Below are 15,505 nucleotides of genomic sequence, written 5' to 3' on the forward strand. Positions count from 1 at the left end.
CCGGTCTACTTTCATGACACTATCCTTTCGTGATTGCATGCTTTTCACTCCCATTTTGTCGTAAAAAACGTTTGATTCCATCAAATTCTTTCAACATCTATGTTTGTGAAACTTAATGACAATTCACAAGAAACTTTTTAGTTGATTATGTCGGAATTGTTACAGAATTAAGCTAGAAATGACACCATTTTTTGTCATTTAGAACATTTCTTCCATAATCGATTCCATGTAAGTCGGTGTTTCATTCAAAATAAGGCTGAACTGACAAATTATATTCATTCACGTGAATAAACGAACGCATATGTTCTTCTGTAATGGATAAATAAAAGTCTGCAGCATGCCATTGTGAAAAGAAGGTATTGTAACAAATCTGAAGCCGTCCCTAACCGATATCTCAACCAGCGGATAAACACATGACATCACCCAGTAAGAATGCGGTATGACTCTCTGGGAAAATACTAGGCGAGAACAGAGACCACTAGGGAAATCTAGAACAATCGTTACCGATATAAAAGGCCGGCTCCCCGTTCAGAGAGGGCAGTATGAATTCAGAAAGCGAATCAAGCGAATTCAAACAGTGAAGATAGTGCGATAGTGAAATATTATATTATTATAGTATCATTTTACGGGTTTTTATTATCAGACGTGTGTGTGTGTTCCTGAAACAGAAGTTTGTGGTCGTATTTTCGGCCACAAAACAGACAGCCTAATTTCGACTTCAAATTTGTGACCAGCGGACAAACATTCCTAGGTCTTCATTGAAGTTTTTCAAAAATTATTACAAGCCTTTGAACTAAATTCTTATTCTTGTCGGAAGCCAGGCCGAAGCAAGGCAAACCGATTATTCGCTTAAGAGGACTACACTTATCGAGGATATAAACGGATAAACCTTTAGGACATGAGACACAACCTAAAGACTTTCTAATGACTTCAATATTATATATTTTTACTACAATAAATGACAACCCTCCATTCATTTTCCCCCCGGCTCTAAACGTTCCCGACGCCCCTGCGACTTGTCGGCCGGCTGGCTGGTCCTCGTTTCACGCTCTCACTTCACTCGATTCAACGCCGACCACCTGACCTTGCGGCTCGTTGTGTAGTTATAGATATAGGGATCGCGCGCGCTGCACTACGAGCCTCTACGTTTACATCGTTCACAGGTGAAAGAAGCGAGCGCGTCGCTCGGAACCGTACGAGAGGATGATTTGTGTAGGTTGATGCGATTTTTGGGGGTCCCAGTCCCAGTCGCAGGCGTCTCTGGAAGGATGAATGATAGATGGAGTGAAGAAAGTGTTGAAGGGCTCGTTATTTGTTTTTTTTTTGTTTTGTTTGGTCGGTCATAAAAATATGGCAATTATTAGTGGATATGAATTTGTTAAGTCAGTAAGTATATATCGCTACTGGGCAGAGGATATTGGAATTGTCGAAGAAGAACAAAGTTTCTACTGTAAATATGCTTACTTTATTCCACTGGAGAAGTAAAGACACAAAAAATTATATATCCTCATAGGAATGTGATTCCTAACTCGTCCTTTCCACGGTTATTCTTCCTCCGACAACAGGGAGGCCTTGGTTTGTTTTGAGTTTGTAGTGTCTCCATAATAGAATAACACCGAATGGAACCTGTAAAGTCATCAATAGTTCGGATCCCATTCTCTGAATAGTCCGCGACCATGAGTGAATCGCTGATGAACTTGGTTTAGTTTTCCACATTGAGCAAGGTGACAACTTTATGACCAAGTTGGAACCCATTCAGCAAAAGCTGAATTTCGGCTTATCAAAGAACCTTATCTTCGCTTTCCTAAGGTTAAATGGGCTGATTTCGAAAATTGTTGCCTGCCACGGTGGTGTTTTCTACATCTTAGTCTTCCACAGTGGCTGCAAGGGACATCAGGTGTGGAGCTTGCCTAGGTGCGCCCAAGACCCTTGTGCATGTGTCCAGCATATGTGGTCTCAGCCTATATACATCAATCAAACGTGACCTTACGAGTAACCTTGAGCCTTACTACGGTATTGGGGAGGGTATATTGAGCCGATATGAAAATTGGGAAATTCCGAATTCATTGGAACTATCTATTTCCCACCTGATTCTGGCTGATAAGTTTGATTTAGTTCTCATCATCCATCAAAGTAAGATCTTATTAATTAATAAGATATTCTCTTCTAACTCCGCAGGCTCCAGACCACACTGTTGAAATCGTCGTTCTGATTACTGGAGTCTTTTGTGAAATGATGCTCCACACTCGAATTTTAAGATAGTTCAGATTACCGCACTACGACAAAAATCTTGGCCGAACACAAGCAGAAGACGGTCATTCGTGGCTCATTGCGCCTGCTCGGGACACATTCTTCTCGGACCCAACAACCTCTTACCTTGCGGTGTGAGGAGTGATCATTGGTTATGATACCGGCAGCCTCCCTGTACTATCGGAGCTTCGGAAAAATACCAGAATGGGTTTTTTTTTTGAACAAAAAATTCTTGGGCGGACAAGTATAGAAGAGGGACATTTTTGATTTATTGCTTATTCTCATCATAGTAATAGATAGCTGAGTGCAAGCATTTGATATAACATTATATGAAGTAATCAGATGTCTTGAATTACTGATGGTCTTCTGGAGGATGTAATGGTCAATACATCTGGTGTTCAAGACAAGAATTGTACCATAACATTTTCATAATGTAACAAATCTGAAGCCGCCCCTGACCGATATGCTGGCCGACTCAGCGAACAAACACATGACATCTCCGCGAAAGAATGCAGTCGGGAATCGCCGGTAAAATTTTAGGGCCGAACCGACTACAGATTCCTAAAAAGGACCGTTACCAACATAAGCACGTCTTACAGACCCAAGAGGGCAGTTCAGAAAGTGAATCGAGCGGCTAAACAAGAAATTCCAATAGTGGAATGAAATTAAGCGTTAGTTGCTAAGTATTGTAATAAATAAATATGTGATTGATGAAATATTATTGAAAATAAATTTGTTTAAGACAGTCAATTCATTAAGTTGTTACAATAGGTAAACTTCGAATAAACAAGAGTTTCACATAGAGTTTTGCGCAAGGATAAACCTGTTGCTGTATAGAGTTTTCAGTGACAAGGATTTTAAACGGAGGAAATTGTCTATCATCATCCTAAACTTTTCACCGGCACATCATTGATAACAACTGCTATGTATAACTGCTGTGAATAAGAAATCCTATGTTTTTGGTGATAAAACTAATATTTCTGGCTTCGTCGAGTTCAGTTTCAAGTTATGGGAGGAACTCTTTCAAATATAACATCAATGATATTATCGAGCGTACTATGTGCTTCATTAAGGTCTTCATTAGGGAAACTACATATTTTAGAACACATCTTTTACATATTTACATATTTTAGAATACAGCGATGTAAATAATAAGAAACAGGGGATCGAAAATAGTCTCTTGTGGCACTCCCGCTTTACTTTCAACGTAGTCAAGAGTTTTTTCTTTTGAAATGATATCCGGTTTTCGATTTGTTGAATACGACCTTGAACATTGCAAGCGAACTATCGGGGAAACCGTAATATTTAAATTTTCTAAATAATAAATTATGATAAAATAGAACGCTTTCGAAAAATCTAAAAATGTTAACACATTAAAATTTTTATTATCAAAATTAGCAATTGCTGTATCTAGAACCTGAATGAAACAATAATTTTTTCTGCAATCCACTTTGACAAAAAGGAATCAGTGAATTGATTTGAGCATGTGTTATTAACATGTGGAAGTATATAATTTTTTCCATTACTTTGGACAGACATGGTAATATACTCATTACACGAAGGTCTGTTAGACCCGTTGATGCCTTGAGATATATCATAAATATATAAAAACTTCCCAACAGTTTTCACCATGCGTTCTCTAGACGGTGTTTTTATTAATCGAAAATTTTGAGTGAAAACGAAAACACCAAGATACTGGATGATATCATTGTTAAGAAGACGAATAAATTATGGAACGGATACAATTATGGCAGATTTGATAAATGATGACAGGGATTAATGGACAAGTGAGATCATTTAAATTCATACCCGCCACAGATTAACATTTTGGATAAGGTATTAATGTCACATGAAGTCACACACCAAAACAAAATAGTGAACTATTCAGTTCACACCACATAGCGAACTCTGTTTACAAAAACACAGACAACACACCGAAACCTTTTGATCTTTCTGCCTGCCGACGGGACATTTCGTTGTTGACATAAACAGTCTCCAACAATACAAAGGTTTCAAAAATGTTTCTTATTTTGACAACTCATGTTTTTGTTTTGTCGAAATTTACACAGTTGCTGTTTCGTTGTGGGTTTGTCTGTCTGGTGGAAATCCGTCTCAAGTCAGGAAACTGATTTTTTGTTTCTGTATACCGTCACATTTACTGTATTTATCGTGTAAAAACAATAAAGTGAACGAGAAAAACGGCTGATATTTCTCAAGTTTTTTTGGGTTATCTTTCATTCAGTCTCAATTCAATTGTCATATATTTGTTAGTATTATTTTGAACTGAAAACAACAAAATTTAACAAACATTTCAAAAATGCTTGTTATTAACCAGATAGTTTCAGCCTAAAATGAAGTATATATTTAAAAAGTCATCACCGATTGAAACATCATTTTCCAAAGCGAAAGTCGGAGGGTGAAGAATCGTTTCATTAGGGAAATGCATCCAGCCGATTTCCCCGCGCGTCAAAGGGTGGAAGTGTAAAGGTTTCCCGGCGGGATCTCGATAAAGAGGATAACCACGCCCTAGCTGTGCACTCTCTGCTGTTGGCGCTATTATCCTGATTGTGGACACGCTCGAATCCTTAATAGCTTCTGGAGTTCCGCAAATTTGGTTCAAGTACGCTAGGTGTCGACACAAGTTTCTCGTCGATATAGGGTGATTTTGGATGTGATCTGTTTAGCTGTGATTTACTTTTCGATTTGCACTGTTTCTGTCATTTCTCCATCTTCATACATTTTTTTTTATAAAAGTGAATTGCCAAAACGATTTCTTCCCAGGAACAATCTCTCCTAAAAGTACCTTCGATTCGAGCAAAATTCAAATGACTGGCATCAAATCATATACAGTGTGTCCGCAAAGTATGGAATAAATTCGATATTTCCAAAACCAAAGGTCGTTTTACAAAAACCTGAAAGACGTCGATTTTTAATTTTAATATTCTACATTTTACAACGAAATTTCATTATATAGGGTGATCTACATTAATGTGATGACGTCATCGGTAATTTCTTCAAATGTATTTGGTATCAGTTTTAGATAATCCGTAACGAGCTGATTCCGAAAAGATATGATACTTGGGGTCTAACGGACAGAATTGGAAAGATGTGCGCTTAGAAAATAAATTTTATTAATATCTAATAAAAGTAGAAATTAATTAATTATTTTATATTTTTTTTCTAATGATTAATTCAACAATGGGAAAGTAATCCAGTACATTGGTAAATGTACAGTAAATACATGACTTAATTTTAAATGTTCGAACTGTAGTCCTTGCTGTATTTGACAGTAACCTAAACGTTGAATAAATTCTTGTTGAACCTTATTTATGGTTTCTTGAGAAATATTGTTTTATTTCTGTTCGAATTATCTCTTTTAATTCTTGAATATTTGCTGGTTTCGTTTTATAAACAACATTTTTCAGATGGCCCCACATAAAGTAATCCAACGGATTCAAGTCTGGCGACCTCGCTGGCCATTCAATATGTCCACGTGCACGTCGTAAACATTTGGTCGAGATACTTTCGAACATCTGCAGCATAATGTGGAGGCGCACCATCCTGTTGAAACCATAAACTTCCATCAAAACTAATTCTGCTGGGGAATAAATTAATTAAAGTAGAACTTGAGAACTGAAGGTATGTTGGCCCGTCTAAAGTACCGTCGAAAAAGTAGGGTCCGATGATCCTGTTTCTCACAATGCCAGCCCATACATTTACCTTTTGCGGGTATTGTGTATGATGCTCCCGTATCCAGTGGAGGTTTCCTTTGGCCCAGTACCTACAATTCTGATGGTTGACCCCACCATTTAATGTAAAAGTGATTTCATCAGAAAAAATTATATTTTTTACGAGGAGACGGTCTGATTGACAGTTATCTATCATGGCTTCACAAAAGTCTATTCTTCAATCTGGATCATCCTCGTTTATTTCCTGTAGAAGTTCGATTTTGAAGGGATGCCATTTTTCCAATTTTAATATTTTGTGTACAGTTGTTTTACTGACCTCGATATCACGACTAACCTTACGAACAGAAGTGTGCACATCTTCTTCAAAAGCAAGTAGAATATCTAGTTTTGTATCACCATTTACAGAAGGACGACCTGATTTGCGAGAATTTTCAACTGTACCAGTTTCTCGAAACTTCTTTTCAATCTCACTTACTGCTGACTGCGTTATGAATCTTTCTGGATATTTTTCATTAAATAATTTACACACTTTCATCTGAGTTCGCGATCATAAGTATTTCAATTCTTTGCTTTACACTTAAATTCATTACTACTTCAAATTAATTCGAAGCAATACTACAGAAAATTCACGAATTAATACAACTATTGTCCTATTTAACAGTTACTGAACGTCAATCGAAATAATGACATTTCACAATAAAAAAAAACTAGCCGCGTAGTTTTTTGAAATTAATATGAAATACTTGTTAGCACGGTTACTGTCAACTACAGCAAGGACTACAGTTCGAACATTTAAAATAAAGTCATGTATTTATTACTGGATTAGTTTTCCATTGTTAAATTTATCATTGGAAAATAATATAAAATAATAAATTAATTTCTACTTCTATTAGATATCAATAAAATTTAGTTTGTAAGCGCACATTTTTCAAATTCTGTCCGTTAGACCTCAAGTATCATACCTTTTCGAAATCAGCTCGTTGCGGATTATCTAAAACTGACACCAAATACAGGGTGTTGCATTTAAAAAAAATTACCGATGATTTCATCACATTAATATAGATCACCCTGTATAATGAAATTTTGTTGTAAAATGTGGAATATTAAAATAAAAAATCGACGTGTTTCAGGTTTTTGTAAAACGACCTTTGGTTTTGGAAATATCGAATTTATTCCATACTTTGCGGACACACTGTATGGCTATGAATGTCTTTACATACTGTCTTCATAACACGAGTAGATTTGCCTTATCCGTGACATAAAGTCGTAATGTTATGAATGAGATAGGTACTTCACCTTGTAATGTTATCCAGAACGGTGCTAATGAAGCTATAAGATAAGTATCTCATTCCGAAATTTCGAAGTCCGCTATTGAAATACCTATTGATGTCATTATGTGTGGAATATAACATCTTTCAAATGTCCGCCACGGCTCATCTGGGTGGAGTGAATCCGAAACGTCCAATTTTCCATGACTCTGGCGCATTGAACAGGCTGAATTTGACCGATGGCATGAGTTATGTTGGCTTTGAGGACCGCTGTGGTTTGTGGCTTATTCGCATACACCTACGACTTGAAAAAACCACACAAGAAAAAGTCTAACGGGTTGAAATCGCACGATCTCGGTGGCCAGTTCACATCACCTCCACGTGAGATGACCATGATCTTAAGTCGCTCGTGTAGAATATCCAATGTGGCATGAGCTGGGTAGCACGTAGCGCCGTCTTATTGAAACCTCATGTTGGTGTCCATATCGTCCAATTCAGACCAAAAGAAGTTGGTAATCACCGACCAGTGCTCGCCTTTGACAGTGATGGCCTGGCCAACGTCGTTATCAAAGAAATATGGACCGATGGCGTCACCAGCCCAAAATCCACACCAAACAGTGACTTTTTCAGGATGCATTGGACGCTCTTGAATCTTATTTGGATTGATATCGTCCCAAACTCGACAATTTTGTTTGTTCACGTACCCATTTAACCAGAAATGAGCCTCATCGCTGGAGATGATGATGGAAATTAGGGTCAGTTGCCAACTACTCCACAGCAAACACATGTCGTTGTCTATGGTCGTTTACCTTCAGTTCCTGGGTCAGTTGGATTTTTTACGGGTGCAGGCTCAAGTAACAACGCAAAATTCGACAAGTTGTGGTTTGCGAAAGGCCGAGTACTTGTGAGCGATGCGAAATCGACTGCCTCAGATTCTTCTGCACACCCTCACAGACAGTGGCGATGTTTTTCGGCAGATCTTGCGTTTCGTCGACGTACGGGTGTTGGTTACTGAACCAGTTGACTCAAATTTATCCACCACAATTTTAATATTTGCATGTGTTATTGAACGCTTTATGCATCTGTGGTGATTTGGCAAAACATACTGAGTAAATGACAACTAATTTGGTAGATGTAGCCGTTATCAATCGCCAGAGTTTGGAATTCCCTATTGAAAGAAGTTTTATAATTCTGTGTAGCGTACCTATGATTGATATATGATTCAGTTCCATAATGTATGTCTGGTTTAAAAATAGGAAAAAGTGATTTTCGTAAAGGTCAATGTTCATAAAAAAGTTGTTGTTTCGAAAGTATTCTTTCTTTCATGTGAATCGATGTTCATCTGAAAGTAGTTGTTTCGAAAAGGATTTTCCTTCCAGTTTATATCTGGAAGTAACTTCTATGCTTGATCTACACATTTTCGTGAAGAGTTTATTTAAACTTGATTAGTTTCTTCCTTTCCTTGGAAATTTATCACAACGTTCTGTATGAAAAAGGAGAAGTGAACGCCAAAAAGATGTGTCATTGTTGGTTAATATGGAGATTCAAATGTGTTTTTTAAACATGTCCAAATGTGAAATCGGGTAAGAGACAATAATGTCCGAACACAGGAATATTACACAGTGATGTAAAAAAATGGAATTGTTATTCACATTTCGAATTATTTCTCTTCATTAAAATTGGCCCACATCTCTTTGTATCGTTGAAGGTCTAATAAAATTGTCGTCGTGAACAGAAGCCAAAAAGCTCCACGAGAAAACTCTTTCAGGCCGAATGGTAACTGAAAACAAGAAATATTAGTTGAACTTGTTTTCCATTTCTGTTCCAGAGTGTATCCATCCAATCAAACTTGTCCAATTAGGGCGGATTACAGCCCGCAAATGCACATAACCGGTCCAACTTCTCTCCCGACTACCAACTTTAACCGAGTTTCTGACAGACGCAGACAACTCACACGTTCCGTTTTCGTCGGTCTGGAATATATCTGGGAAACCGTGGAAAATCCCTCGGGCGTTCTCGGGCGTCTCTCGACAGGCAAGCCTTACACTAGAACAGGTGATGGAGTAGGTAAAATTCTAACCGCCCTTTACGTCTGCTCGTTCGAAAATCGATTTCGAGGTCATATCTGGTGCAGTTGGGGGTGAATTCGAATTAATTTTTACATATTCTAAAAACACTTTATTGTGTGATTTTCACTAGACAGTTTTACAAAAACCCAACACGTGTTTCGCCATACAATGGCCTCCTCGTCTAGTGAAAATCACACAAAGTGTTTTTAGAATACCTTAGTTATGGATTTTCATCAAGTATCGGCAGATTCCATCATATATCAATTTTTACATGTTTCTCAGAAGAGACGGTGGCCTTGTGTGAAGTGCTTCACTTTCTACAAAAAACTATTTTTGTTTTTAAAAATTGTCGAATCAAATCGAAATACACTTCATTATATATTTTTTTTATTCATTTCAGTATGACGGGTGTTGTCGCTGTGAGCCTGACCTAGAGATGGCGGTAGTTGTTTGTATTAGAAAGTACACAACCCATAAAGCTTATGTTTCAAGTTTAAAGACGCTGCGTTTTTTAGTATTTGTTTGACAGCCATCAATAGCGAACGTTTTCGGTGAATTTGTGCAAACAGAGAAAATTGGCCATCCTTATGTGGAACAATACTTGTATTCGAAAGGTCTTGGCCCAACCAATATAAAAGCTGAATTGGATTCGACTCTGGGTGAGTCTGCTCCTTCGTTTACAACAGTAAAATATTGGGTAGCAGAATTTGAACGAGGCCGTACAAGCTGCCAAGACGAGCATCGCAGTGGTTGACCAAATGAATTGACGTCACGAGAAAGCTGTGTGCAAGAGGAGTGTCGCATTTGCTCACACTCAAGAAAAAACAGAGCCGTGAAGATGTTTCAATGGGATGTTTAGCGAAGTTTCACAGTAACAAAGCAGAAATCATCTGCAGGCAAAGTTATGACGTCAGTTTTTTGAGATGTGCGTGGGATAATTTACATTGACTATCTTAACAAAGGTAAAACTATCAACGGTCAGTATTATGCGAACTCATTTCAACGTTTGAATGAAGAATGAAGCAAAAACAGCCGCCATTGGCTAATAAAAAAGTGTTGTTTCATCAAGATAATGCACCAGCTCACAAATCCACTGTCGCAATGACCAAAATTAACGAATAAAAGTTGGAGTTGCTACCTGTGGGAACACCCTATTCGTCAAATTTAGCCCCCTAGTATTATTTTCTGTTCCCAAATTCGAAAAATAGCTCGGTGGTCAAAGATTTTCCAATGATGATATAGTGATTTCGGCGTCGAACGTTGTTGGGAAATGTATATAAGAGCAGCAAGGAGATTATGTTGCAAAATAAATATTTTTTTTTCTAACATTTTTGTGTTTGATGGGTCGGGTATATGCGGAGCAAGATTCACATAATGATGTAAATAGAATCACTGAGAAAACTGAACTAGGCTTGATGAAAATCAATAAAAATTGAATGGCAAGAGAAAGGCACAATAGCCTTGGTTGATATTTGAGGACGGACCACTCCAAGTTTGTGGACATCAGTTTCGTCAGTCAATCAAAATAATAATAATAATAACAAATGTCTCTATTGCCAATAAATAAAAAACAAATCACATTTTTTGAATTGAAGGGGTTATATTTTTAGGAGTGATTAATTTTTTGGGAGTACAATTTATTACCATTCATTCAAAGTAGAACTCATGTGAATGATATCTGATTCTTATTCCACAACAAATGTTTGAAATACAAACTGAGTAGAGAAAAGTATCTTCTGTATAATTCAGTGTTCATATAGAAGTATTTGTTTCGAAAGAATTATTTTCTTTCGTGTAATTCAATGTTTATATGAAAGTAGCTGTTTCAGGAGGACTTTCTTTCAGTTTGTGTCTGAAAGTTACTTCTTTGCATGATCTACACATTCATGTATAGAGTTTCAAATTGATTACTTCTTTCCTTTCTTTGGAAGATTCTCTCATCCCTTTTTTTTGTATCAGATGGAGTAGTAGAAAGCCAAAAACTTTCTTTCCCAAAAAATTAATCACTCCTAAAAATATAACCCCTTCAATTCAAATAAGATTCCTCTTGGCTGGGATTAAATCAAATAGGTGAATGAATGTCATTACGATGTCATCGATGACATAAGCAGAACAAGCTTATTCCGTGACATTCAAAATCGTAATTCATGAATGAAGTGTGTGTATTTTCTATAATGTTATCCAATTTGGTACTGAAGAGCCTTGGGGCAAATGTCTTAAGGCGAAACATCGGTGTATACCAGTGAGGGTGACAGTGTTCTATGTGAGTACAATTTATTACCATTCATTCAAAGTAGAACTCATGTGAATGATATCTGATTCTTATTCCACAACAAATGTTTGAAATACAAACTGAGTAGAGAAAAGTATCTTCTGTATAATTCAGTGTTCATATAGAAGTATTTGTTTCGAAAGAATTATTTTCTTTCGTGTAATTCAATGTTTATATGAAAGTAGCTGTTTCAGGAGGACTTTCTTTCAGTTTGTGTCTGAAAGTTACTTCTTTGCATGATCTACACATTCATGTATAGAGTTTCAAATTGATTACTTCTTTCCTTTCTTTGGAAGATTCTCTCATCCCTTTTTTTTGTATCAGATGGAGTAGTAGAAAGCCAAAAACTTTCTTTCCCAAAAAATCACATTTTGTTTATGCAGTTAGGGCGAAATTCAGTTGTATGTAATAATGAGTATTGTACAATATGAAATATAATTCTAACATACATCTTCTCTTCCGTGTACATACTGTGGACACGCATTATCACAATGCTTGGGTTTTTTGCATAAAAAGAAACTCTGGATTGACAGGAATAACCAACGTATCGAAGTTCAAAGAAAGAAGGGCATTCAGAAAATTCTCAATAATGTATACTGTTACGTTTTCCGTGGGTTTGACAATAATTGACTACACTGTACAACTGTATACCCATCTTTATTTCACCATTACACTGACAATACAACACAAACACTTCAACTGAAACTTCGGACTAATACTTATTAGAACACTTCGTAGCATACTCTCAACTAAACTTCTCCTCAGATCTGTGTGTAGGTAGTTTATATATCGTAATGGAAGTCTATGAAAGCCGATAGGGACCTTCCTGGAAGTCTTTTGAAGCGACGCGACATCTAGAACGAAGCGCAAGTCGAGTTGAGGGCGACCTTGGTACATTGAGGAAGCTATTGTATAATGAAAATCATAGAATAAACTGTATTAATTAGATTTTATGTCTTAATGAGATAACAAAAACCAAATACAACGTATATAAATGCAATTGTTAATTAAAATAGAATGTAATGGTTATATAGTAAATACTCTTATAAACTGTTATAGAGTCTATCCAACAAGCAAATTATTTACTGCTTTTTTCAATTAAAAGTGGGTAAGGTTTACAGACCTTAACTCTTAATGGTAATCGATTGAATAATTTATCACCGTTAATAGTAGATGGAATCTTTGATTAAATTCAAAGTAGCAATGGGTTTTCTGAAACTTCAATTGCTATAGTGAGCAGCATAAGGAAATATTACTTTTCACTTGTTTAACATGTTCGTTATCACTATCACTTCGTTATTGAACGAATGTTTTTTATTGTGGAGGAAATCCGATTTTTTTATCGATTTTTTTTAGTATTAACAAATTCACATTTTTCAGTAAAGATTTGTTACAGTTGTTGCACAAACACACATCTATAACTTTTTTCGTTGCTTAGAAGCCGTCTGTCCGTACCAAAGATTTCAGTCCCCACATCTAATTCAGAGCCCATAGACGGATCTGATCTGAATCTAACACAGCTCGTTCATTACCAGTGATATCTGAGTGTCCTGGCATCCAATATAGAGTTTATCAATCACTTATCAATATCACTTTTGTGTTAAGGAATGTTATGTGTGTAGTCTGGGGCTGTCTGTATACCCATACCTTACTTAAATAAAGGGGCAGAAGAAAGCCTTAACAAATAATGCAGTTGATACTTATTTTATGTTATATTATTTCATAATTGTGTTTTTCCAATTAGAGAACTTTGTCTGTAAGTCAGAAAGTCTTTTTTGTGTACAGCCATGAGTTTCTTTATCAGTTTCAAACTGTTCATTTGTCAACAATGTTGATATACTCGCTTTTTATCGACTTTTGATTTTCTTCTTCTAAGTGAGTCATAAGTTTTTGCCGACAACCACAAAATATTAAAAGAGACTTTGGTCATTTACATCTTATTCGGTGTCTCATGAATGCATTTAAAAAATATTTTTATGTCATCAAATATTATTTTTATTATAATTGAAGGATCAAAGAAAATGTTTCAACGATATCACTGAATCATAAGAAGTTCACCAAACTATATGCGAACTCTTTCAGCCTATTTAAACGAAAACGCTGAGACACTCCGTATACTTCAGTGAAACACAATTCGTTTTCGTTTCCTGAGACTGTACGTTTGCCATCGGTAATTGAATCATTCAGCAGCTCATTGTAATACCACAGATAAGATAAGGATATATTTTTAAAAAATCTGCAGTGCTGGTTTTCAATTTACTTCAGTATTTAGTAGTTGGCCGTAATTCTTTAGTTTAGTGTTTATTTCTGGATGAAATCTAGATGAACGTTGTATGTTTCGTAACAAATGAAGGTAAAAAGTTTGCCATTTCTTGTAAGTGTTGACCATACAGTTGAATGACAGCTCGTCATCGTGTTGAAGTTTCTCTGATGTATGGCATCGTATCTTTGACGTCATAAATTCATACCCGGTGTTCCTTTTGAAATTTTCCAACGACTTCAGTTAAGCGGAGGGAATTGATTTCAAAATCATCTTTCATAGTATGCAATTTCGGGGCCAAAATTTAAAAAAAATATACTTTTTTGTTTTCAATGTTGGAAACATTTATTAATTTTTTTTTAAGAAGTACGCGGAGAAACATATAAAAAGAGTTTATGTCGATACGGTGTTAGAGAAACGCGTCTAGAATTTGAAAAAATGTTTGTGAAAATCTATCACCAATCTGTCGATTCGGCTTGCATCCATGAGTATATGGATGTGTTTATACATGTTTTGGCTACCCCGCAGAAGGGTTCTGGGCCAATCATAACCTTGGATGCGCCTTCACGGGCTAGAACATCGGCCTCCTCATTGCCCTTGTGACCCTCATGTCCGGATACCCAAGCTAGAGTGACCCTATTTTGAGTGCGCTCAGACAGCTTCCCACCAGTCTTGAGAAGACTTGAAATGAGCCGAGCGCTTTAATTGCCGCTTGGCTGTCGGAGAAAATGGCAATGGTTTTATTTGTGACCTTCTGCCTGTTCATTTCTTCTTTTGTGACCCATAATATATTGGTGGTTTTGTCTAGGCACTACTAAAATGACTTACCGAAAGAACCTAACCTAAATGTGGCGGAGTTGATAAACGGCATCCAATTTTTTGTTTTGCTTAAAGTCGATTTTATTTCGGTGTCGTCGACTACCATATCAACTACTCATAAACTAGTAGGTAGGTATGTCTCTTTAAATTATTATCTAGCGGTTATCTATACTTTGTCAATGATATCGGTTCTGTTTAGATATAGAATGCGATGAGTACAATTTGTTGAGTACATTATGTTCGAGAAGGTTTGAATTGTTCAATCCTGGATGGTCGCTTATATTTGCTTAGAAAACACAGGTTAAAAAATTGAGAACATTCAGTCTTTCATGACATGCATCTTGATATGTTTGTTGCCCCCTATTAGAAGATAAGATGGAGTGAGTAAGATGGCGAAGGCGACCTATAATTAGACCTATATGCACAGCTGAGCAAGATTTGAGGAAAATTGAATAATGGCTAAATAATAACAAATTGAGTTTTAATATACAAAAAACAAAATGTATTACCTTTTCCCTTAGATGTAACGATCAACCCAACAAAGAAATAATTAAAATTCATAAACCAGATTGCTCAGGTCTACAGTGCCAATGCCCCGAAATAACAAAGGCATCGTCGATTAAATACTTAAGGGATTTTCTCGACCAACACATGAGGTGGGACGAACATGTTAATCACTTGATCAAAATAATACGATTGCTAATGAATAAATTTTACAATCTGAGGGACATCGTATCCAAAAATAATATAATAACTCTATATTACAGTTCATCTGAATCTGTCCTGAGTTACTGCATTACAGCATGGGGCAGCGCCTTTCATGATATTCTCGACCCTCTAAAAATTGCTTAAAATTCTTCACTGAAAATTATTTACAA

At 36.4% G+C, this 15,505-nt stretch overlaps 1 protein-coding gene across 15 annotated transcripts in view; it reads left to right on the forward strand.

Moving 5' to 3' along the window:
* Tlk (Tousled-like kinase) overlaps positions 1 to 15,505 on the forward strand; it is a 298,447-nt gene that overhangs the window by 134,589 nt on the left and 148,353 nt on the right. For 2 of the 15 annotated variants that reach the window (XM_074175735.1, XM_023157817.2), the window contains exon 1: positions 13,856 to 13,901. The exons of the other annotated variants lie outside the window; for them this stretch is intronic. In XM_074175735.1, coding sequence (XP_074031836.1) covers positions 13,871 to 13,901 — 31 coding nt within the window. In that variant the 5' untranslated portion in view covers positions 13,856 to 13,870. Of the gene's footprint in view, positions 1 to 13,855; positions 13,902 to 15,505 lie in introns of those variants that run through there. 15 annotated transcript variants of the gene reach the window in all.

This window comes from Leptinotarsa decemlineata, unplaced genomic scaffold (genome assembly GCF_025532065.1).
Source record: "Leptinotarsa decemlineata unplaced genomic scaffold, Ldec_3_MD MMD2_tig00001064_RagTag_RagTag, whole genome shotgun sequence".
Taxonomy (NCBI): domain Eukaryota; kingdom Metazoa; phylum Arthropoda; class Insecta; order Coleoptera; family Chrysomelidae; genus Leptinotarsa; species Leptinotarsa decemlineata.